This window comes from Anomalospiza imberbis, chromosome 6, assembly GCF_031753505.1.
Source record: "Anomalospiza imberbis isolate Cuckoo-Finch-1a 21T00152 chromosome 6, ASM3175350v1, whole genome shotgun sequence".
Lineage (NCBI taxonomy): Eukaryota > Metazoa > Chordata > Aves > Passeriformes > Viduidae > Anomalospiza > Anomalospiza imberbis.
Genome location: NC_089686.1, coordinates 33,137,945 through 33,161,209, shown reverse-complemented (window position 1 = coordinate 33,161,209; position 23,265 = coordinate 33,137,945). Strand labels below are relative to the sequence as shown.

Sequence of the window (23,265 nt, the reverse complement as noted above, 5' to 3'; positions counted from 1 at the left end):
TTGGCTGTAGTAAAAGGCTTTTTGCTTGAACATGAAGATGATCCTTCTTGCCCTTCTTTGTTTTCCCCTCATCATTGCCATTCCACCAGGCTTCCCAATATTTTATCAGCAGTGAGTTTCTATTTACTTCTAGGGCAATGATGGAAATACTCAATAGCACTGAATTTAAAACTCATCCTAATACTACCTCCATGGCTTTTGCAAAGCACAAGTGACATGGCTTTATTTTTTACTATGTCCAGCAGACAAACTTGGCTGGACTATTTTCCTTGTGCTTCAACCATCCTGTGTCCTGTGTATTTCTCAGAGAATGAGAGTGAGCCAGTGTTGCTCCTGATCCTGATTCGGTGACAAAACAATTTAAGAAATAAAACCAAACAGGATTCACAACCCATACATGTTTCACTCTTGTCCAGTAAGGACTCTCTGTTGGTTACCATGTTATGTCTTCATAGAACCACAGAAGGTAGGGCTAGAAAGAACTTTGAGAACATCTCTAGTCATCTTCTTGCTCATGGCAGGGGTGCTTAAATTATTCTTGCCTTTTTTTGAAATTTACTTTTTAATCAAGATTATTGTGATGCTGGAAAATGCATCTCTTTATTTTCTTATTCTTTGTCAAAGAATTCTCTATCAGTTAATTTTTTTTTCCATGAACTGCTGTTAGCCTTGCTAGTGCATATCTACTGTGATTATTGACTTTGCCATTTAAAAAAAAAATATTGCCATAGAACAGACACTCCTTTAGTATTCTGCTACTTCCTTGCTGTTAGAAGATTTATGAAATATCACTATCAGCAGGCTAGAGATCAGTTAAATAAGCTGTATTAGTATGTAAGCCATCCACACCTGCTGATTTTAAAATATTTACCTCCAGTACATACTTTACATTCCTTCTGGTCACTAACAGAGTGGAAAATTTCTCATCAGCCCATGTGATACAAGTGCATCATCTTTCTTCTTTCCAAATGCAGAACAGAAATATGTCTGGAATATTTGCCTTTTCTGCAGCTTTATCATTTCCTTATCTGCATCAAGCAGCGGCATGTACCCTTGTTAAGACTTCTATAGTTCTTAATATACTCTAAACTCATTTTATTTTCTTAAGGCCTGCCAGCCAATGATTTTCCTCTGTTGTCTTTTTATCTATTTTTATATTAGGCTACTTCCAATTTATATTGAATGCTAAATATTTCCCATTTTATCTATTTGCTTTGTAGGCTTTTTATTTTCTAACTATGCCTTCACTTCATACATTGATCCAGGATGGCATTTTAAACAATATTGTTCTCTATTATGCTTACAAATTTGCAACTTTTTAAAAATCCAGTGACTTTTACACAGCTTTCAGTTATCTGCCATATTTTTCTGTCTGAGTTTCTGTTGATCAGCTTTAATGTATTTTGTCCTATTCTCTAGTGGGATTCAGAGGTCTCTGAGAGACTCTTCTTCTACAACAGTATATTTTGTTATTATTTAGTGCATTAAGCCATTATGCATTAAAGCACCTGTGGGTCTGAGTTACTAATAACTCTAAAATTCTGGAAGGTTGTACCTAAGAGAGCATACACTCTCCTTCTCATACCAGTTTTTTACTTTTTCATTGGAAACAAGCTAAACTAAGTAATTTTACTGTAAAAATTATTGCAGCCATTTTCAGAATGCTGGTTCAATTAATTTTCTTCATAGCAATGAATATGGGAATGACTTTCTTTAGAATTAACATAAATTAATATTATTCTTAACAATCAATATATGAGTTATACAACAGTTTCACTAGCAAAAGAGCTCTCTTGCAGTCTCCTCTGAATACAGTAGCTGATATTTCACTGTTACCTTATTTTTGTTATGTCACTTTCAGAATGCATTACATAGGAATATTTTTCCCATTTAACCAGATAGCCTCAGGCCTAAAGAAGTTTGAAGTTCAACACAGAGCACTGAAGAATATCCAGAAGCCTGAACAAGCAGCCACCTAATCTCATCATGTATTTCACCTGCCATATACATGCATATGATGAAGAACACATTCATGTGATGCACTGATGCAGGGAGGTTAGTGCACTATTTAAAAAAGTAACTTTTTCCTTCCTCTGTTTTCAGATCTTGTCGCTGTCCTGGTAGCAGTCCCACAGTAAACACGAGCCCAAGAAATGTCAGTGGGTCAGGTAGGGTTGGACCAAATCTTTTTGATGACTAAGAAGAGTCAGATGAAAAAGACTGTCTCTCTATAGATATGCTAAATAAATAACTACTTCATTAAATATTAATCTATATCTTACACAGCAAAGTTCCCCATCAGTAGGTATTGCCCCAGTGTAGGGATTGCCACAATATTGTCTAAAGAGTAAGTCTTTATTTTGGAAAGTTATTAAGAAGATTTTTTCATAAAGAATTTAATGAGATTAAGTAAATGCATAATCCTGTTGAATGTTTAGTTCATTATATGTCCAAAATAAATTAGATTTTCTGTTATATTGTAACTTACAATTATTGAGTATTTTACACTGACTTTGAATGCCTGCTTAACAATATTCAGTCCAGAGATCTATAGAATTTTCTATTCCAGAAGAGACCAGAAATCATGTTCCAGATACCAAATAATCTCAGTCATTCCTGCAAATCTCTCAGTTATAATTAGTAAAACTGATGCTGGTCATTAGAAATCAACCTCAGAAATACAAGCACAGAACCAGATCAAGTGAGCTGAACGTGAGCAAAGGTCCTGCTACACCTTTGAGGTCAGCTGCAAAAGTCATCTGCACAATTAGTTGTGACTTTTATCTATGGACTGATCCAGGTCTTAACAGCACAGCTGCAATTTGCTGCTTATTCAGTCATGAGAACTGGACACTTCTGCATGATGATGCACTCCATCCTAAGGAGACTAATCAAGTTTCCCTATCCTCACTGATGATAGATGGAGCCAGATGAGTAGTTCAGGCTCATTTCCTGACTCCTGGGTAGCTGAAGTCAGGCAAAATAATCCCAGACTGATGGTCAAACTAGATACATTCTGTTTCATAACATCCTGACAAACTACATGAGACAGATCCTAAACTGGTCAAATGAGAGTCAGAAGGAAGCCCAAATCAGGCTCTGCTTCATAAGTAAATCTCACTTTCATAATTTGACCTCTATCACACCTGTGCCACCAAGTGCTTTAAAAAGTTTTTTTTTTGTAGTTGTCTTTGCAAATGGGAACTAAATGACCTCTTTTATATCCTTCCAAAGGAAAAATACAAGCTAATAGAAGGGGAATTTGAGAGTAAAAGTGTCAGGACTGAATTTCACTTCTTCAGAAAAAAAATCCATAGTTCCTTTTTGGTTCAAAGCCATTTTAAAATTTGTTGTAACATTGGGCATGCTATTAAGGAGAAATATTCTATTATACTTTAACACAGCCAAAAATTACATCAGTTTATAAAATCCATTTGGAGTCAGCTACATTTTCAGTAGGCTTTTTTCTTAAGGGATGTTTATCCTAATACAAGCAATTAAGGGTTCTATATTAGCCCATCTCAGAGGTACAGATTTCACCATCAATTGATGTTCTTCTCAACTCCCCTAATAAGACCAGAGGACAAAGAAAGAGTACATCTTCCCCAAATAAGCTGTTTTTCTAGTATAATCCCATGCATGAGACAACACTACTAACTATTGCATTGATTATAAAACATATATGTGCTCATAATTATGTGAACATTTAGCTGTTATTTATTTGCAAACATCACTGCACCATGAGTAAAAATTGGATAAACAAAGAAATCCCAAATCCTACTTCCATAGTCAGACTGTGGTGTTCCTTGCCTTTCCCTTACACTTCAACAGGTCTCTACAACCTTACCCCAATTTTTATAGTTCCTGTATTCTCACTGCCCTTACTCCATTATCAGGATAAGGAAAAAAGACCAAAGCTCACTACCAGGTAGGCATCTCAGCAGTTAAATTAACACTTTCTGGCAGAGCAACCTCACTAGACTTGCACTGATTATCTTTTTTTAGGGCATTTTTGGCATAGCAGAACACTGTTTTCAGGAATTCCCAAGAAGCTGTGTTTAGACTTAAACTTAGAAACATCTAAATCTGATGTGCATACAATGAGTGAAAAGATGTAGGTAGACAAGTCAATGTCCAAGCTGCCCCCACTTGCTGTCAGCAGGTCTGTAACCCCAGCTGGCAACCCCAAGGTGCAGCAGGCACTGCTGGGTTTCCCGTGTCCTTTTGTCGTGACCCATGAATATCAAACACTGTGACATCCAACTCCTTTCTTTCCGAGAGAGTTAAAAATGGCGCTGCCATGTTCCCCGAGGCTGGCAGATAGTCATATGAAAATTAAAGCAACTGGATACACCCTGTGTTGTGCACAAGCAAATCAGGCATTCCCAGGGAACACTACAACCATTAACCCTATAGTTCACTGTGTTGCTCTCCTCCCACCTGCTGGATGATAGCACGAGAGAAAATGATCTGCAGAATTTTTTTTTAAGTGTCTGAGCAGTTCTCTGTGGTTCTTGTGCATGCTGATATCTGGGTATCCAAAGGTAATAATTTTAAAAAGTATGTGTTACCAGCCTGAGTAACAAATACAAACTCTGTCACTGACAGGAACTTATACAGATTTCCCCACGACACATAATAATTTCCAACAATCTTATCTGGAAGCAACCTCTACCATCTAGCCCTTATTCAGACTCCATAGCTGGCTAAGCACATGGTTTTTTAGCTCTGTCATCTGAGGAAAACAGAATAGTTATGAAGAGCTGCCTGCATCTCCATGGAGCAGGAGGTCAAGGGATGTAGTGATGTATGCTTCATAGGGGCACCCAACTGATTTTGAAAAACCAAAACATGCTGGAATTACCTCAACAAATTTCAGTCCCTGACACCAGGGCTTTAGGGGTACTGGATGTGAAAAATGAAGCTTTGCTGGATATTATATTACAGGATGAAACCCAATCCAATTTACAGTGACTCAGGCTTGCTGCCTTAGGTTTATCTCAACAAAGCTTTTTGAGGAAAGTTTTTTTCCCAGGTTGTTTTATACTCACCTGCAGTTGTTGGAGTGTGTCATATGACAGTGGAGTTTTTCCTTTAAAGTAGACACCAAAGCCATTTCAGGAAGGGGTCCTTTTGTTCACTTCAAAAGACAAAAAGACCTCCTTTAAATGTGAACACATGGGTTGCGCGACTTCACAATGTACAGAAAATTACAGAATTCTATATAACCACAAAAAATTAGAATTCAAAGCAAATAGACCTATTTCAGGTCATCATACAGTCTTCATTATTGTGAATAATATTGTCATTGAGAGTAAGTTTGTAAGATGGAAATTAGGTTAAAGTTTCAAGGATAGTAAATGAAACAGATTGTAACAAGCTTTCTTGAAAGGCTGGGGAAAAAAATAACTTTGCCTTGTCATTCTGTGTATCCTGAGACTGCTCCAGGAAAGAAACTTGAATCCAGGGACTATGCTGTAAGGTGAGGAAAGTATTTGTAATAGCATAAAAAGGGACCAAGTGCAAACCCACATGTTTGAATGATCATCGTTAGTCAATGGCATTTATGGTGGGCAGAGCTGCATGTGTCATCTAGTTGTTTGTTTTTGTTATTTTTTTTTTCGTGAGGTACATGAGTCGTGATGCTTTGTGCAAGTGATTCTCCAGGCTGTGTTTGGTTTAATTTCTTGAGGGTCACTTTTACTCACACAGAGTGGCTCAGGTTTAACATATAGAGCTACTTTCTACTGGGGAAAAAAAAATCCACAGAAAGCGTCTTGAATTACATTGGGCTTGATACTAAATGTTCCCCTCCTCTGTAGCTTCAGAACAGAAGGAGCTTGGTATTGTTAAACAGTAGCTAATTAGGATGGGATTTCATGTTGCTAAGAGCTAAGTCTTTGGTATGCAGAGCCAAACAGCAAGGGCAAAGTGTAACTATTTAAAGCTGAAGTTTGCTATTTAAAGGAAAGTGTTCATCCTTGCCCAAATGTTTGTTGCAGTCAGGAAAGAGTTTCTGTTCTAATGACAAGATGATAGGCAGCCACGATCCCATACAGTCAGTCCAGATCAAATGTGCTCAGGATATAAGCCAAGAGATTTTTTTTCCCAACCTGCCAGCACCAAAAGCACCATCTGTGATCGATTTTGTGATAATGGTGTAATCAGCTACTGGAAATTCAGGACACTTCCCAGAGATTTTGGTCTCTGGGAGAACCAAATATGAGTTTTCAGGAGTGGCACAACTGCTGCTATCCAAAATGTGCTGTGTGTTCTGTAGAGGTGGTAAGATGTGACCCAGTCACAAGTCCATGTGAGCATGGCCTCTTGCAAGCAGGGGTATGTTGCCTGAACCTGCACAGGAAAATTGGTGGAAGATGTCCTGAATCCTCTCTTCTTTTATGCCTACATGACTACAATTCACAGAATATGTTTTATAGCAGCAGGCTTACCTTAAACATAAATCTAAGCCTAGATAGAGCACTGTGGACACTGATTTTAGACAAGATTGTACAAATCTGGAGTCAGTACCCTGCATTTCTGTATGGCCACACACTGCTTTGCAGAGGTAATGCATAGCTAGCAGTTCAGGCTCTGAAGCTCTCCTAGATTAAAAAGCAAAAGCAACCCCTCCCTGCTGTGATGGTGGCATTACTTTGGCTCATTAGAAGAATGACATTGTAATTTTGATCCAGCACAAAAATATTTTGTTAAAATTCTTAATTTATGAATGGTTTAATATATGGCTTTATATTTCTGTGATGTCTTCCGAGAAGCAAAATAATCTTTGGGCAAAATATAAATGGTAATGACTCATGTCAATTTGCTCTTATGAGGAAAAAATCAAGGCTGAGAGGAGACAAGTGGTTTCTACAGAAACATCAGGCTTGAATTTTGACCTGTTTTAAGAGTGAAAGTGGGTCCAACTTTAATGAGTGTTAGGGAAAAAAGTCTTAAGGGCTTTGTGGATTTGGGAAAATAGAGAAAAGAGAAAATAGTTCTTCGAATTAATGGCTGAACTGAACATAGCTAATGTATGCAATCATTGACTTAGGAACACTTTTCCCTTCTCCTTTACACAGTCCCCTATGTTTATCTGGCAAAACTATCCAATGCTTATGTGCTTTTTAGGAATAATCACCCAAGTGCCTGCTGAGTCAGGATTATATGCTAACATATGAAATATGTTAGCATGTGCATCCAATGTCTCAGAGACATGGTTTAGGCTCCGTCTTAGAACCTCTCCAACAGGTGCCCTTAACAAATTATGGCAGTCCATACTCCCTTTCTCCACAGAACTGTACCCCCATAATGGTCCCTAGAAACGGCCTGGGTCTTTGCCTGATCCAAGGTTTCTACTTATTCCAGATGAAGAAAGACCTCTATCAGTTTTAATTAGCAGGAGTTGCGTTTATGTCTATGAGAGGGCGATGCCAGACTTTCCCGCTGGGAAGTTTGTTTCCCTGGTAAGGCAGAAACCAGCCAAAAGCGTCGCCCACTCTCAGGACACTCGGTTTCGGGGTGTCCCCTCGGGAGCACAAATCCTGGAGTCAAACCCGCCGCGCCCCTTGCCGCCAGCAGGCGGCGCCGGAGCACAGCGGCAGCGCGCGGGCGTGCTGGGCACATTATTGCACAGGCATGCGAACGCAGGTACAGCATGGTAGCTCTACAGCAGCTCTGTAACAGCTACAGATGGAAAGACACTTCTGACAAAAAGAAAACCCCAAAAGGGAGGAGTTGAACAACCCCAGCCCCTCCAATTTAGATACCCACAGCATGCCTTTGTATGTGGGACAGGGGTGGAGTGCCCATACCTGCCTCGGGAGGTACCTCCTGTGCAGCCAGGAAGATGTGCCAAGGTCTCTGGTGCATAGGGGGCCCACAGTGCCCATTAACCCTCATGGTGGCTCTCTGGATTAACTTCCTATACTTCTTGTTCTCTTCCTCCTTCTGGTCCAGAAAAAAAAAATCCCTGAATTTCATTAGCTGCTGTGAATGAAACTGACGCTGTGACACAAATGCAAACCCCCCCCCCCCTTTCTCCTGCCCCTGGACTGGAGTTTCTAGAATGGCTGGAGAACTCACACTTCACAGCCAACTGAGCATTTGCAGGCGGAGTTCTGACCTCCTACTGTGTGCAATTAACACTAATTAAACAAATAAGTAAAAATTACTCATGACATCCTTTGCAGAAGGCCCTAACTCAGTTTTGTGTTGTAGCTGCTGGAGCTGTTTTAATTAGCTGCGTGTCTAGTATTTCATCCTGGCATGGGCTTCTGAAGGTGCAAAGAGACACAGAACACCTCTACGCCAGGACTGAGGTTGCACCTCTACACTGAGACTGAGGTTACAGGGCTGCCCCAGAGCAGGGGAGGCAATCACAAACAGAAGGAGAGGCTGGGCAGTGACCTTGGCTTCAGAAGTTCCCCTGTGGACCCACAGGACTCTGGGCAAGGGAGCACAGCATGAGGAAATGGGTGGGAGTCTCTTACATTGCAGTAGTCAGCGCAATGAAAGCCAGACACCACTTCAATCTACAGCTAAGGTGCCATTTCTCTTACAAGGATTCCTGCTTCAGGCAGTGTGTAGAGTGAAAGACAAGTTCTAGATCAATCTTTGAGCCTCCCAGGGAGAGCTCATTGATAGGAAATTACAAAATGAAAAAAAAAAAATTAAGATAACATTTTCAAAATTGGCACCTTTTCCAGGTCACACTGTTGCAGGGTAGTGCAACCAACCCTGGGGCTGGTTTTCAGAGAAACCCAACCCTTGAATTTCCCAGCACCTTTGAAACCAAGCCAAGAACATTTTGCCCAGAGGTGGAGGCACACAAAATTAGGTTTCCTTTTTAAGATGCATGTTGGCTGTATTTGAAAGCCATATTATCCTTTATAATTTTTACCCCTCCCCTCCAGAATTTTCTGGAATCTTAAGCTGAATCACAAAAATGATGCAGATCAGAAAAATACCCTTCAACCAATTCCCTCCATGTTGTTTCATCCTGGCAGCTGTGCTCTTTGGCAATTGTTGCTGCATGCAAAGGAGTAGGCTGGTATCAGGCAGGCACCTCCAAAATGCTCAGTAACACTTGCTGCTTCTGTAATGAAGAAGAGGGCTGGGTCAGATCTTGAGAGCAGAGGGTGAAGTCTTGATGGCAAGGTGTGGCAAGCACATTTCTCTCTCTTTCAGGATTTTTATAAAGGTGCACAGAGAGGAGCAGAAATAGAAATTGTTTTCTCTTTCACTTCTCTCTATGCACCTTTATAAAAATCCTGAGAGAGAGAGAAATGTGCTTGTCACAGGCAAGGTACTGTGGTACTAAGATTGAGTTTGTTCCTTGTCCATGAATATTTTTCATCTATGCCCAAGGATAAAAGTTTGAGATTTTGTGCATGTGCTTTCAGACATAGCAGGAGAGAGGGCAGAGTGCAGGTTTTCTCCTGAAATTTACAGGTATGTGATACCTGTGTGTGTGCTTGCATGCTGGACCATGCTGTGATACATCCTGGGCTCCTCATCAGCGCTTCCCACTAATCCCAAGCAGTCAAAGTACTATCAGACACTGCTTGTTTGGGCTGCCTGCTGACATCACTTGCCAGTGTTGTCCACAAATTTGCAATACCATTTGAACCTGCTTATGGCAGCTTGTAACACCTGTAAGTGGGAGCTACTGCTCTGAGCCCTTTGGGGAAGGGTACAGATATGCTTTCTTTACCAACTTAGGAAGGGAGAGCGGCAAACCCCAGGACTGACCCTAGAACTCAGTTGACAGTCTAAAAGTGGGGTTGTTACCCCTTCCCCAGGCACATGCACTATCATGTTCTATTATTTACCTTCCCAAAGAGATCTGTGCTGGTTTTGTGGATCACCGTGGAAACTGCCAGAAACAATCATGCCAGGGAAGCTCAACAACCACTGTTCTGAGAGTGTGTTGTCTGGGGATCTCATCTGTGTAGAGATGGAGCTCTCGCCAATGCTGCTCATCCGGGGATGACCCCCTCCTGAAAGAACAAGGCAGAGGGATCTCTGCAGGAGCTCTCAACATTTCCACCCTCCATGTGGAAGTGAAATAATTCCTCCCTTTACACAATGCCTTGACAAGTCTGAAAGATCCCAGAGCAAAGATCACAAATGTCTGGGAACTGTGTGCCTGGCTCTGGTGTGAGACCAGGAACAGAGCCAAAAACCTCTCCAGCTAACCCCTCCTGCACTCTTATGGAGGACAGCCTGCACGTTGGTTTCAGCAACAAAAGCTCTGCAAGGAGGAGTCCTATGGCAGGGAACCGTGTTCTTCTCCCACACCCCATCCTGACATCTGGCAGCTGTAGGCATAACTTCAGTGCAATACTGGGAAGGCAGCCAAAACTCTTCCCACAGACTAGCCCCATCTCTTACTAGTGTCTTCTCTAGTGTCTTCTCTGTACTGCCAGCCAGTACAGACCATCCTACTGGTTGTGGAAGGGCAGGGATTCTCCATTGGAGGATGTCTTGTGCAGCTTCCCCTGCCTCTGACCCCACAGCTGCCCAGGTTCCCATTCCAAAGATCAGCACCCAAACAGAGGGCAAGCTGGGACCTACTTTGGTCTTTACTAGAAGTATTGATGTAACAAGTCTGGAAATAGCATTTTCCCCCAGCTCTGCTATGGACAAGGATAGCACCTTCTCCTAGCCTACCCAAATTTCTCCAATCCAGTAACTCTTTTCACAAGTCTAGTGAGGATCAGACATGGGTTCTCTCCCCATGATGTCTTGTGGTCTGAGTTTTTATGCTGAGAAGCTATTTTCAGTGATAGGTGGGCACAGAACTGTAATGAACAGCAGTAATAGGGGTCTATGTTTCATAGAGCTCCTCTGGCTACCTGCAGCACACACTATTGCCTCCTGAGCACTCACCCCTAATAAATATGCCCCCCAGACAGATGATGGTTAAGAATGGGGCTGAGATGACCAGTCTGTCCATACAGCTGTCACTGCTGCTGCTGCTTGTCAGAGGGCAGCTGACCAGTGGTTATTTCTTTTACTTGGCTTGAATTCAAACCAGTAAGCTATAAATGAATTTGTACCCTGCTCCCCATGTTATTTAGATCTCTTTCTCCAGTGCAGCTTTTTGCATTGTGCTTCCAGAGACAGCTCTGTAAATAGGTATTTTCCTGGCATTTCACAGGGTACCTCAGGAAGGAAAATTACCATAGGTTGTTGCCTACTTTGCCTGAGCTTCCCGCCCCCTGGGAGGAAAGACCTGTTCCTGCCATTCAAGGAAGGTCTGAGGGGTGTGGACTGTCCCTTGCAGCAGCAGATGTGGCCCTGTCTCACAGCACTGGGGCTGCAAGAGAAGCAGGTCCAACTCTCCAGGGCTCTTCCTGCTTCCTTCCAGCACCTTGTCACAGCTCCACCACCCTCTTTCTATGCCTCCTTCTCCTTGGCAGAAGCAGCCAGGCCTCTCATCTTAAGGGCAGCAAAATTTCGGGTTTTTTTTGAGTGCTGTTGAGCCAGCTCTGTCTGTGAACTTGCAGCATCTAGATTGACACAGTTTATCTGTGACATGCATCATGTGCAGCACCACTTGCACAGCAGTTACAGCTGTAGCCTGTGGACTCAGAAACAGATTCAAAGTGTGCTATGTGGGATCCTTTGGAGCTGCATACCAGCCAATGCCAGACACAAGAAGACCACACAAAACAAATACACTTGTAAGGACTGTTTTCCTTCTCTGCAGCTTGAAGACTACCACATGCCATCCTCCTTTCTTCCCTGTTCTGAAGCAGGAGTTGAACAGGCACACATGAGCATGCTGATAACAATCCCAAACTGGCTTTTTAAGATCCAATTGTCTAATCTATGATCTAGATAAACCTATGGGAATAAAAGCATTAAAAATATTAATTGCTGTAAGAGATGTTACATCTGTGTATTTTTATAGAGAAGAAAGTTAAGTTTTTTATCACAGGCTACTTTAATGATAGTTATGACTTCTTAATCTATTGGAAAAAGACATAGAGAAATCTGGTACTTAGAAGCTGAAACTGGGAAAACCCAGAGATGAAAAAAGGCAAGAACTATTAGCAATGAGAATAACACTTGAGTTGCCCCTGGGATGACTCCCTAAGGAAAATGGGAATTCTCCTTTTTTTTGCTCTGTGCCAGTCAAGACAGTATATAGAAAACATATGTTCTTGTTCAATTGCTGGCTTGAACAGTACGCATGAGTGTCTGTGTGTGAAGTGTGATGGGATGACCATAACCAGATCAAAACCAGCTGACAGAGTACTGGAGGGCAACATTTTCCTGGCCCTCCCACTGGGTCCTCCCACGAGCAACTGGTTTGTGCAGCAAGGTGATCCACAGCTGCCAGTCTCTTATTTTAATGCTACATGAACTTGTCATTGCTGATTAGAAGAGAAGAAAGGCAGGGGGTTGCAACTCTGTTTTGTGTCTGTCAGCACACTGCAAACCCAGGAGAAAGAGAGAAAGAGAACTAGGCACAAAGGCCATTTACAACATTTTTAAGCTTCTAACACAGGTGGAATTTAGAGAACTACAATATGAAGCCTATGCTGCTTGTGGAGAGCGACAAGTACCTCACACAGGCGTTTCAAGGTACTGGGGTTTTTTGTGCAATTTTTTTCCCCCACAGGATTGAGCCTTCAGTGGGGCTCTGACACATGAACTTTTGGTCTGGCTGGTGTCCTTGCCCATTTGGTAAGTTTTCAGCGGCACTGTGTCTGGAACACAGTGCTCTCTCCCACCTGCAGAACTATGACAACTTTGCTTACTAAGAGAAAGAGTTCATTCTGCTCTCATCTTCTGACCCCTCGCTTTCATTTATCTCTTTGTCCTTCTATTTAGGTATCTTGGATATGGTGCTCTGAACAAAGCAGTCTGTGCTTGTGTTGTGATAAGGATAGTCTGACAGTATAGTCTAACAGTGCCAAGCTAGTTCTCTTGGATCAGCCAGAGAGGTTGTTTTGTCAATAAGGTACTAGCTGTTTATAGTAAATTTCACTTTTTGCTGAATGATTTGTCTGCAGATTGCAAAGACCTGACATACTGTGCTTGAGCAACCATATTAAAGACAACTGCCAAGGGAAATAATTTGGGAACAATGAGATACTACTGGTTGTTCTTACAACCTTCTCCTTCTGAAGACAAACTATTTTTCTATTTGCATAATTTAATGGAAACCACAGTTTTTAAAAAAACAATAATTAAAAAAATACTTTAACAGAAGTGACAGAAGATATAAGGAGGCACATTTTTGAAGAATAATTGCATTAAATACATGGCAGAACATTGTTATGTGAGTGCTGATGTGGTTCTGGGCCTCCAGGGGTTAAAGCAAGGTGTGCACAGGCAATTCTTAGGGAGGTACTTAATATAAAGTTCAGTGGCTGAGGAATGTCCTGGCAGTCAAGCTTCATTGCCTGGGAAAAACACAAGGCCAGGTATTGACATTTCAGTGAGTGATATGATCCGGTTGGCTTTGCTGGTGCAAATGAGAGAACTTGACCAGTGCCTTTAAGAGAAGAATAAAAATAGCTTATAATATTCAGATTAAGAAATATTCTGCTTGCATGCTGTAGTTGAAAGTAGCAAGAATAGGATGGGAGCATGAAGGGAATAGCTCCTTTTCTTACTCTGTCTTTGGCCAGCCTCAGTTCAGGAGTGGACTCTGTAAAACATGAAGCTACATTTTGCCTTCTGAAATACCTATAGGAAAGCACAAATTGTGCTATTTCTGGTTATTTATTACAATTACTTGATCACTGGGCATAATGATTAATACAGACTCATACACAACATGCAGACTGTAGGCAACTGGAGCCCCTTCTACTGGGAATTGCTGGAAAAATCTCTTTGGATGATACTGTCCCAACAGTCAGCTTGATCTCTGCCTGTATTCCTGCCTGTCCCTGCTCACCTGTCCAAACGGGAGAGCTCTTCACCAGATGCCTGTTTCTTTTCAGTTCTTTTCAGTTCTTCGGCTCTCCAGCCATCTCTGTGTAGTGCATTCCTGCTCTCTGCCTGAACCAGCTCTGTAATGCATGCTTTGTCTCCTAGTTAGGAACAGGCACCTTCATTCAACCAAATTCCCATGGAACTGCAAACAGATGAGAAATCTAAAGCAAAACCATCTTTAGGGAACTGTAGGGTCCTCAGAGTCTTTGGAAATCTGACTACTTATTTGGATAATGAGGTGTAGATTTCAGAGTCTGCCTTTATTCACTCCAGTGTCCAAATCTTGACCTTATGTTTTAAGTTATATTTTTATATTTTAACCACTTAATCACATCAGTCTTTTCATTTTTGCATCGTAAGTGATTTGGTACCCAATGTTTCTCTGCCGAGATATCAGTGAAAGCACACTATCAATGTGAGGAAAAAGTTTACGATGAAAGTTTAATAAACAGCAGATATCGAATCAGGCAGTATCTGTGAGCCAGATAACAACTCTTAAGGTCTTGTTTAACCATGTCTAGTAAATAGGGTTGCTTACTGTCCTAGGAGATAATTTTGTTCAGTTCTTTTGTGCGCTTCCTTTGTAGATTGTTGATCCCTGTTTGTTTCAGACTGCCCCATTTTGTGTGAGTAGTCTCAAAGGGTGCCAAAGTACAGTTCTAGAGCATTCATGGATCTCTCATAACCACTCAAGATATCATCATTCTTGTGCAGCTCTTCCCCAACCAGCCAGACTCTTTTTCTCCAGATGAGACCGACTGTCATGGCAGTGAAGTGGCCCATGTCAAAGGTCCATGGAAAATGGCTGGAAAGATACACATCAGAACGACTGTTGTTATCCACTGAGGAGAGCATGATATAGACATTTTAAAAGTATCTCTGATGGAAGTAATGTGTCTGATAATGGAGTAAGTAACAAGTAGTTGCTAAACCTGAACCAGAACAGGTTTAAAACACACTAGCTTTACAACACACTTTGCTTTAAAACACACTGGCCTGAGGTCCATATCTCTGGGGACATTTCGTCCTGCCACCCCCATCTGTCTCCAGTCCCTTTTTACTGCCATTTACATGCTCTGGTCTGCTCAGCACAAAGGGAGAGAGCTTGGCCAGCCTGGGGTGTCAGGGAGTGGCCAGGGCAGAGGGCAGCAGCCAGTAGCACATGGTGTGTGCACTCACTCTCTGTCAGTGCCCAGCCTCCTGAGGCAATAAGGTATCACCAGTTCTTGGTATAACACAGGCAATATAATCCTGTATGTCACCATATATTCATATAAGGCATTGCTGCATGTAAAGTAGCTCAGTAAGTGATGGCCTGATGCCCGAATAACATATTTTGTGTGCCGGCAGCCAGCACTAGAAATGCTTGAGGCCCTGGACCTGTTTGTTTAAACCATTTTATGTGAGAAATGGCCACAGTACATGTGCAGGTTGGCGTCCTCTGGTCAGGAGACCATTACACTAATTTGGTTTTCATTTCTGTTGTGGGACCAACCTCACGTCCTGGGGCTGCCTACCACGAGTGAAGGGTGCTCAGTGGAGAGCTTAGGACGGACCGCCAGCCCCTCAGGCCTGCAGTGGCTGCAAGGGCAGCATGCTTCTGTGGGTATCAGCTCCTTGCCCGGCTGCTCCGCAGAAAATGCCGCTGCCCTGGTGGTCTGGGGAGGGTTTTCAGCATCAGCTCGGAGGTCTGGGAGATGACTGCAAGGGAGACCTCAGGAAACTCGGTGGCAGTCCCTGAGGTGCAAGGTGGGCGGAGAGGGAGATGTCACCGCCCGGGGCAGAGCGCGGCTGCCACTCTTGTGTCCCGGGCCGCCCAGGCACCCTGCGCTGCCCGCCCCACCTGCCTCGCCGCTGAGCCCGGGAAGGGGTTAAAAGCCTGGGGCGGCTGATGTCAGTTCCTGCGCTCCTCGGGAGGGCCGTGTCTGATATTTGAGCCGCGCTCTCCCGCCCGAAGGAAACCGGGGAGGGAATGGTAAAGTGCTGAATGGGACAGGAGCCGTGCCGGGCACCTGCCTGCCGCCCGGCACCGCGCAACCGCCCGCGGGCAGGGCCGGCCCCGCCGCGCCGCGGGTCGGGAGCCGCAGGACGCCGCCGGCTGCGCCCGTCCTGCCCCGCCGGGCAGAGACCTCCGCGCCGGCCAAGGTGAGCGCGGGTGGGGACGCACCGCGGGCCCCCGGCGGGCGAGAGGGCTGCTGGGGGCTCTGGAGGGCCGGTCTGCGCGGGGCTGGCTGGCACAGCCTTTCTCCCCCGGCTTGGCTTTCTGCGAAGGTGACCGTAAGGGGACTGGCGGGAGCGTTCCGGAGCTGATGTTGTGGCATCTCTGTTAACTGAGGTTTGCTTTCGCTCTGGGACTTTGGCCCTGAAGAGGCATGGAAGAAGTGGGGGGAGGAATGGCCACACGAAGGGGGAGATGCAGCCCAAGAAGTAAATGTAAGCTCAGCGGTCTCTTCTGCCTTCCTGGTGAGCCTCGGTGTGCGGGGCAAGACCTCCGCAGGTAGAAGGGCACAACTGGGAGCCCTTCTTCCTGCCTCCAGGCACTTTTGCTAGCAAGCCACCTGCGCGGATGCAGAGGAGAAATTCTTCCCTGCTCCCTCCCACCCCAGGCTCGCGACAAACCTTTTCCTTGCCCTTTCCGCAGCTTTTTGTATTATTTTCTCCCCCCCACGCCTCTCTCCACCCATGCTCTGCACATCTCAGGCCGCACTCCTGAGTGAGAAATGACTGCGTGGCTGAGCAATTCCAGTGACCTCAGTGCTAAAAAGCTGAGGGGTGAGACGAGTATGAAGTGGAAAGTGAGGTGCCTGGGGACAGGGTATTGATTAATAATACAGGATTTCCCCGCTGAGTTTTGCCCATCACCTCTATTGCTCACCCCCTTGATGTCAATTCAGTGACATGGGAAGACATCTCTTCTCTTTCATGTTACATTTATCACTTTTCTACTGGTTCCTTTCGTAGTAAGATGGTAGCTGAAAGTTAGCGCTGTATTCAGCTCCGGTGCTCAGACACCGGTGCTTTTTGCGGGCAGGTGCTAAGAACTGCAGTCCCCCTGTGCTGTGAATCCCCTATGACAGCCTGTGTAAATCTGTTGCTGAGCTGAGCAGACACATCTGGAATATGCAAATAGTGCTTCACTTGTCATTATTGTTTGTATTGCATGAACAAAGCTGCAAACACTTTACTTGCATTTGTATCTGCACCTGAAAGACTGATTGATTGTTTCAGTTTTTCAGGTGGAAGTGTTCAAAGTCTCTTAAGTGTTTTGATTTCTAGTTCTGGATCCACCTACATCTGCAAAATCAGCTGATTGCAGACTAAAAACACAAAGAAAAAAACCCAAACATGTGACATCTTGATTTAAATTTCAGCTTCATCAGAATTACAACTGGATATGGACATTCCAAGTAAATATGATCATATTTATTTTGGATATGGCATTTAGGGTCAGAACTGTCTCTGATGTTGGTCAAAACTTACAGATATATGTATGAGACTTCTAATTTTGACTGCATTTAGCAGGTGGTTGAGTCATTTTTTCCCCCACTGAGTTTTAAGGACTTTTTATCTGCCATTATTATCACTGACAGTTGTTGGATACTTAACACTGAAAATCAAGCTGCTCTTTAATAAGTGGCTCTATGCATTTAAGAATGACATTTTGAAGAATCTCAGCTTGTTTGAATAGAGTGGCTGTCTCCCATGCTCCAAATCCCTAAAATAAGAGTACTGCCTCTGCAAATATCTGGCTCCCACCTTCTTCTTATGCGTAAGGGAAAAAAGAGACAGTTTTATATAAATATGTCCTTATAAATTCTTTATCTGATATGAAAAGGACCAATATCTGGGAGAGGAAGGGGAATCAAATAATGTTCTGAGGAAAAGATGGTTAAGACTTACTAGAAAGGACATCTGAAATGGCAGATCCTATGGCAGAGATTTAAAGTCAGTCTGTCAAATTGAAGTTGATATTGTAATTCACGGAGTACAGATGAACTGCTTACATTCAAAAGAACAGGGGAGAAGGAACAATGTATTTTAGTGGTAAATGAAAATGCAGAATAAGTTTTGTAAATAAAGTTGAACTCTAGAGATAAATAGTAGACATTGTGATACAGTATCCTTCTCTGAAAAAGTGTAGGTTTTTGCTAGGGGGAAAAAGCTATAATTCTAATCTCTAGTCTTCAGAACTCATTTGGTATGATGACATATGGGGAAGTTATTAGCTTAAGTGGAGGAGATGGGGATTAATAGAAGAATGGTAAGATAGACAAATGACAAAAGAGAATGTGACAACAATGCTGTAGAGGGGGTGGTTAGATGGTAGGTATGTTACTGGTAGAATTGACTACTGATGCAGGGGATTAATCTAATGACACAAAATCGCACGTTAGAAGTAGTAACAAAGTGGGCAACAAATCTGGAAGAGCACTCTTTAAAATTAGTAGAGGAGGAAAAGATTCAGTTTCATAAACAGTAAGACTTCTTCTAGATACCCCAAAACAAACCGTGCCTTTTAAATATTAGTGATCCATAAAAATACTGCCTGTAATTAAAAATATAACCTATAGTTATACTATCAATCACAGGGTTACCATGGGCATGTTGAATTTTGCAATCACAGAATGGTTCCGTTTGGGAGGAACCACAGTGGGTCATCTGGTCCAATGTCCGTATGCAAACAGGGCCATCCAAGAGCACATTGCACAGGATTGCATCCAGATAGTTCTTGAATGTCTCCAGTGAGGAGTGTCCACAACTTCTCTGGGCAACCTGTTCCAGTGCTCAGTCACCTGCACAATTGAAAACTTCTTCCCTATGTTCAAATGAAAGTTCCTGTGCATCAGTTTCTGCCCTTTGCCTCTTATCTTATTGTGTGGTACCACAATGGCCTGTAGTACAGAGAATTGGATCTTTCAGAGATCTGGCACAGACCTGTTCCAGTCCATTTGTAATTACCCTCCTGCTCTCCCACATCTGCCATTTACAAAGGAAAAGTCAGCTGAGATTCCTCTGTTCCAGTTGTGTCAGCTTGTTTGTGAGTATCAACCACCAGTGCAATATGCTTGTAAAAAGAAAAGGCAAATGCAATCAGATGAGGCATTCCCTACGAGAGGGCAAAGTGCTAAATGCCTTTACACTAGGCTTTGTTGTGGGTGCATGTTGCCTTTCAGATGCAGTTGTGGTCACCCATGGCTATGAAAGGGAGCGAGAAGAAGCAGCTCTTTTATATCATGTGCGCTGGAGCAGGTGCAGAGGGAGAGCAAGCAGCTTTTCTTATGAGACTAAAGGAGTCCCTTGTCTCTAGCCTTGCAAATTGAGGTCCTTAAGGAAAAGCTTTTGATATCTATAAATATATCAAGGGGTAAATATGAGGGAGGAAAAAAACCCTAGCTAAACTGAAGGGTAATAATCTACAAGAATTAACAGATACGAGCTGGTTATGATTATGTTTATGCTGGTAATTGGAACGCAGCTCATTAGATACATGAGGTTCTAGAATGATAGGAATAGTGGGAGAACTGCCAACATGGTTCTGGGGAAGGGCAGTGTTCATGTATGAAAGGGATTATAAAATGCAGTTGTCTGTAGTGATAAAGAATAAACTGTAATGATTCAGGACACCTATCCCATCCTAGACCCCCTATTCAGAACAAGGGTATTTTAGTTCAACCAGAAGTTATGGTCTGTGTGGAAAATTACTTTTGCTTTGGCGTAAGTTGTTTGGTATGTCAGTTTCATTTTGCTTTGTGTCATTAGAGTCCATCCCATTCATTTGCTGTCCTCTTTGGATTTAAACTTTATGAATAAAGACTAAAAGCTTGTATGAAAGCTACATAAAAATATAAAAAATACACTTGTTTGAAAGAGAACAGAGAGAACAGAATTTCATTTAAGAGCTGAATTATTGTTTGTGTCCAAAACAGTGTTAGCTGTAAACAAAGTTAATAGTATTGTAGGATCCTTCCATGACTTAGTGCAATCTTTCAGCTTGGGAAGGACTGATAGCACTGCCTTACAGGGAAACTCTGCAGTGTTGAAAAGTGTACCAAAGGTAACCTGGTTAAATGTCTGGGAAGGAGTTAAGGCTAGAGATCAGAGCAGTGTGCTAGATGGGCTGTGCAAAAGGATGGCCTCTATTTCTGTAAAGCAGTAAGTGCGCTGCTTGTAGGAAAGTGGCCTTCTTTCCTATTGTGTTTTCAGTGCTGCAGTACTGCACATGAATATACCTTTGTCTTGTATCACTGAAACCTACCTTCTGGAATAGTATTTCACAAGTCATTGGGAAAGTAGACAACCTGCTGTCTGGGAAACTTTATATTACTGAACACAGCAACCTGAACGTAAAATAACTCGCAGGTATTGTTTATAGCCAAAGGGTATAAAATGTGTCTTCCTTAACTCAGAACATCAGACATATAGCTGGATAGAGGGGCTTGTTGTGTTATGTATACTCACACTATTATGTATACTCACGGTAATTTGAATCTCAAGTCTTACATGCAAAACATGAACCAGGTATCCTAACAAGTGGATACAACTGGAGGGACATCTTAAACTTTTCCTCTCTCCAGAGAAAGGCAGATGTAAGGGTAATGAGGCTGGGTGACTTTGTTGCTTTCTTGCAAATCCTGGACTGTTCCTTCGTCTGTTGCTGTTTGGGACTTGTGAGTTTGCCTGTGAGCTGGTGAGAAGTTCCTTTAACTAGTAAGGATTTAATTGTTCTGATGAAGCTGAGCTAACAGCTGTTCTAGCTTTGTAAGCATTTGTTATTGTTTGATAATACAGCTGGCTGCTGGACTACACACACTGAGTTGACCTTTTGTTCATGAATACCTGAATTTGGTTAAGAACATCTATTGCCCAGGTTTTTTGGGTCTTTTATTGTAAGTATCTGAAATGTCGAAACTGATACTGAGTAGAAAAATAAAAGATCTTCAAAAACTACAGCTTTCTCTGCTTTCTGGGGCTGTATATATTTTTTGATGTGTACGAGGACTTCAGTAGAACAGCAAGTTTTGTCTTTAGCTCTAACTTATTCCTGTATGGATTCTCTTTGTTTTAACAGAGCAATTGTTTAGATATTGGGGCACTTCCACTCTTAACTGTCAGCTGACTGTGTCAAGTAGTTAGGGATTGGGAACCATTGCTTAATACATCACATCCTCTTAACACAGTCTGTATGAGATAAGGCACAGGTGAGCCTAGCTGAAAATGTGTGTGTGATACCTGAGGCAGGAGGTTTTAGTGACTTGAGATTTTACAGCCATACTGGAACAAAGGAGGCAGGAGTAAAAAATACTCCTAATCTCTGGGTAGAGGCTGAGCAAGACTGTAAGGGTGGCAGTAAGGTTGTTTCTGGAATATACAGTATAATGCATTAGTAAATTATTTACTCATTCTAAAGGTAAACGTTTATCCATTAAGAGTGACTTTTGGCAGAGGGCAATATCAGTGACTCAGGATAGTACCACTTCATCTTCTGCTTGGAGAAGAAATGGCCTTTGTTACCAGCCCTGTAAGAGGGACCTAGGAAAACTAGGCACAGAGGTGATAAGTTTGTCCTTCTAAAAGACATACTTTTTTTTCTCCTTCGATTCTGTAGGATTTTTAGAGAACCTCAGACGACATCCTAAATGGATGATTAACATCACAATGGCAGAACTCACAGTGGAGAATGGCAGCTGTATGGACTGGCAAAAGCGATGCCTTGTGTTGGAATCCCAGCTCTTCAAATTCCGCTTGCAGGCAAGCAAGATCCGAGAGCTGTTAGCCGAGAAGGTGAGGCAGAGGTGACTTCTACTTTGCAATGAGTTATGACACAAAAGCAAAAAATCTGCAAATGCCAAGCTATCCAATATATCTGTTAACTTGCAGTGAGGATTTATTCCTTGATTACAGTACATCTTTACTCTCTGCTTTATCAGTTGAGATGCAGAGAGGTGCCTGTCATAGTGGTGTAAAGTGGCATAATAAGAATGAGCCTTGTTTACTGCAAAATCACCAAGTATTTGGACTCTAGTGGAAAACACTGTACCAGCAAGATTCTGGATATCTGAAGTGACTGAGACAACAGCAGAGCAAATATGGATGTTTTGGGTAAGAACAGCAGGATCATGACTTGGCTGGCAACAGAAAAGTTTGAAGGGGTACAAATTATGCTGTAATGTTAAAAGCCCAGACAGGGATACATGTATTGCCATAGTGTTAGAATAACACTTCATATCCAGTCAAAACATTCTGGGGATGCTGAAGAGCAAGGCCAGATATTTTGAGATCTGGATGTTAGAAACTTACATGGCATCTGTGGTTTTAGAAACATCTCCTACTAATGTCTTTCAAGTGTCCTTGGGTGAGATTGTTTGCATTCTAGAGGAGAAAACTGGTAAAGATCTGAGGATTTTACTGGAGTTTTAGTTTTTTTGCTTGTTTTTGTCGTGGTGTGAATTTTTGTGGTTTTTCTTTACCTTACATGGTGTTGTTTTTCAATTAGAATTAAAGCTTTTTCTCTGAATTTATATGAAGTCCAAATGTGTAGTTTGCTTGTGGCTCCTTCTTTTTTTCAAAATGTGGCTTATGTTATTACAGTTCAGTCCAAGATTGCTCAGATATTCAATTACTATAGGAAAGTGAGAACAGTTTTACTAGTGAAGTTGAAATCTGTACAGCTGACTGCAGTTTACTATACCCAATGACAGATATGTTCTAAGCTCACTTTTGCTGCATTCTGTATTATGTAACTTCTATGTGTATATTCCTGTTTGTTGGTTTTGGATGTAAAAACATCCAGATGACAGCTACTTGAGAGTGGTGTAATTTTCATCCCTGCTTTCACTGTAAAGACATTTTCACTATTGACATATATTGCATGAGACATTTTTTCCACCCTTCATATTTTAAGGAATTGTGCAATTCTAAGCAGCTTTTTCATCTCTTCAAATTAGTTTCTGAGATGGACCTTAGTGATTACTTACCTTGAAAAACATTGAAAGTGGTTGTAAAGTCCATTTAGATAAAGGCACATAAAAAAAAAATCATGTATAGATGTGGAACAGGTCTGGTAAAGACAACCAGTATTCATATGCAGTATTTGTAAGTTTGCTGCATTATGAGATCTGTGTCCTTGTGCTTTATTCATTTCTGCTTTGAGAAACTTCCTGACTACCCACACGTGAGACAAGACCACCTACCAGACTTCCTTATTGGAGAGCAGACTTGCCAGATATATTTTGACCATCTCTTTAGGGAAGTTTGTGGGTCATAGCAGAGACTTAATTTTTCATCTGCTCCAGGGGCCTGGCTATCATC

General features: G+C 42.3%; 1 protein-coding gene across 5 annotated transcripts in view; it reads left to right on the top strand.

Annotated features, from left to right (window-relative positions):
• Positions 1-5,415: 5,415 nt before the first annotated feature.
• The window catches only part of PLEKHH1 (pleckstrin homology, MyTH4 and FERM domain containing H1), a 60,964-nt gene continuing 43,114 nt past the window's right edge, over positions 5,416-23,265 (top strand). Inside the window, exons 1-3 of one of the 5 annotated variants that reach the window (XM_068193162.1) lie at positions 16,287-16,419; positions 21,563-21,738; positions 21,835-22,056. In XM_068193162.1, coding sequence (XP_068049263.1) covers positions 22,048-22,056 — 9 coding nt within the window. In that variant the 5' untranslated portion in view covers positions 16,287-16,419; positions 21,563-21,738; positions 21,835-22,047. Of the gene's footprint in view, positions 5,483-12,296; positions 12,598-15,990; positions 16,102-16,286; positions 16,420-21,562; positions 21,739-21,834; positions 22,057-23,265 lie in introns of those variants that run through there. The other 4 variants (XM_068193160.1, XM_068193158.1, XM_068193159.1 and 1 more) reach the window with 4 other exon arrangements.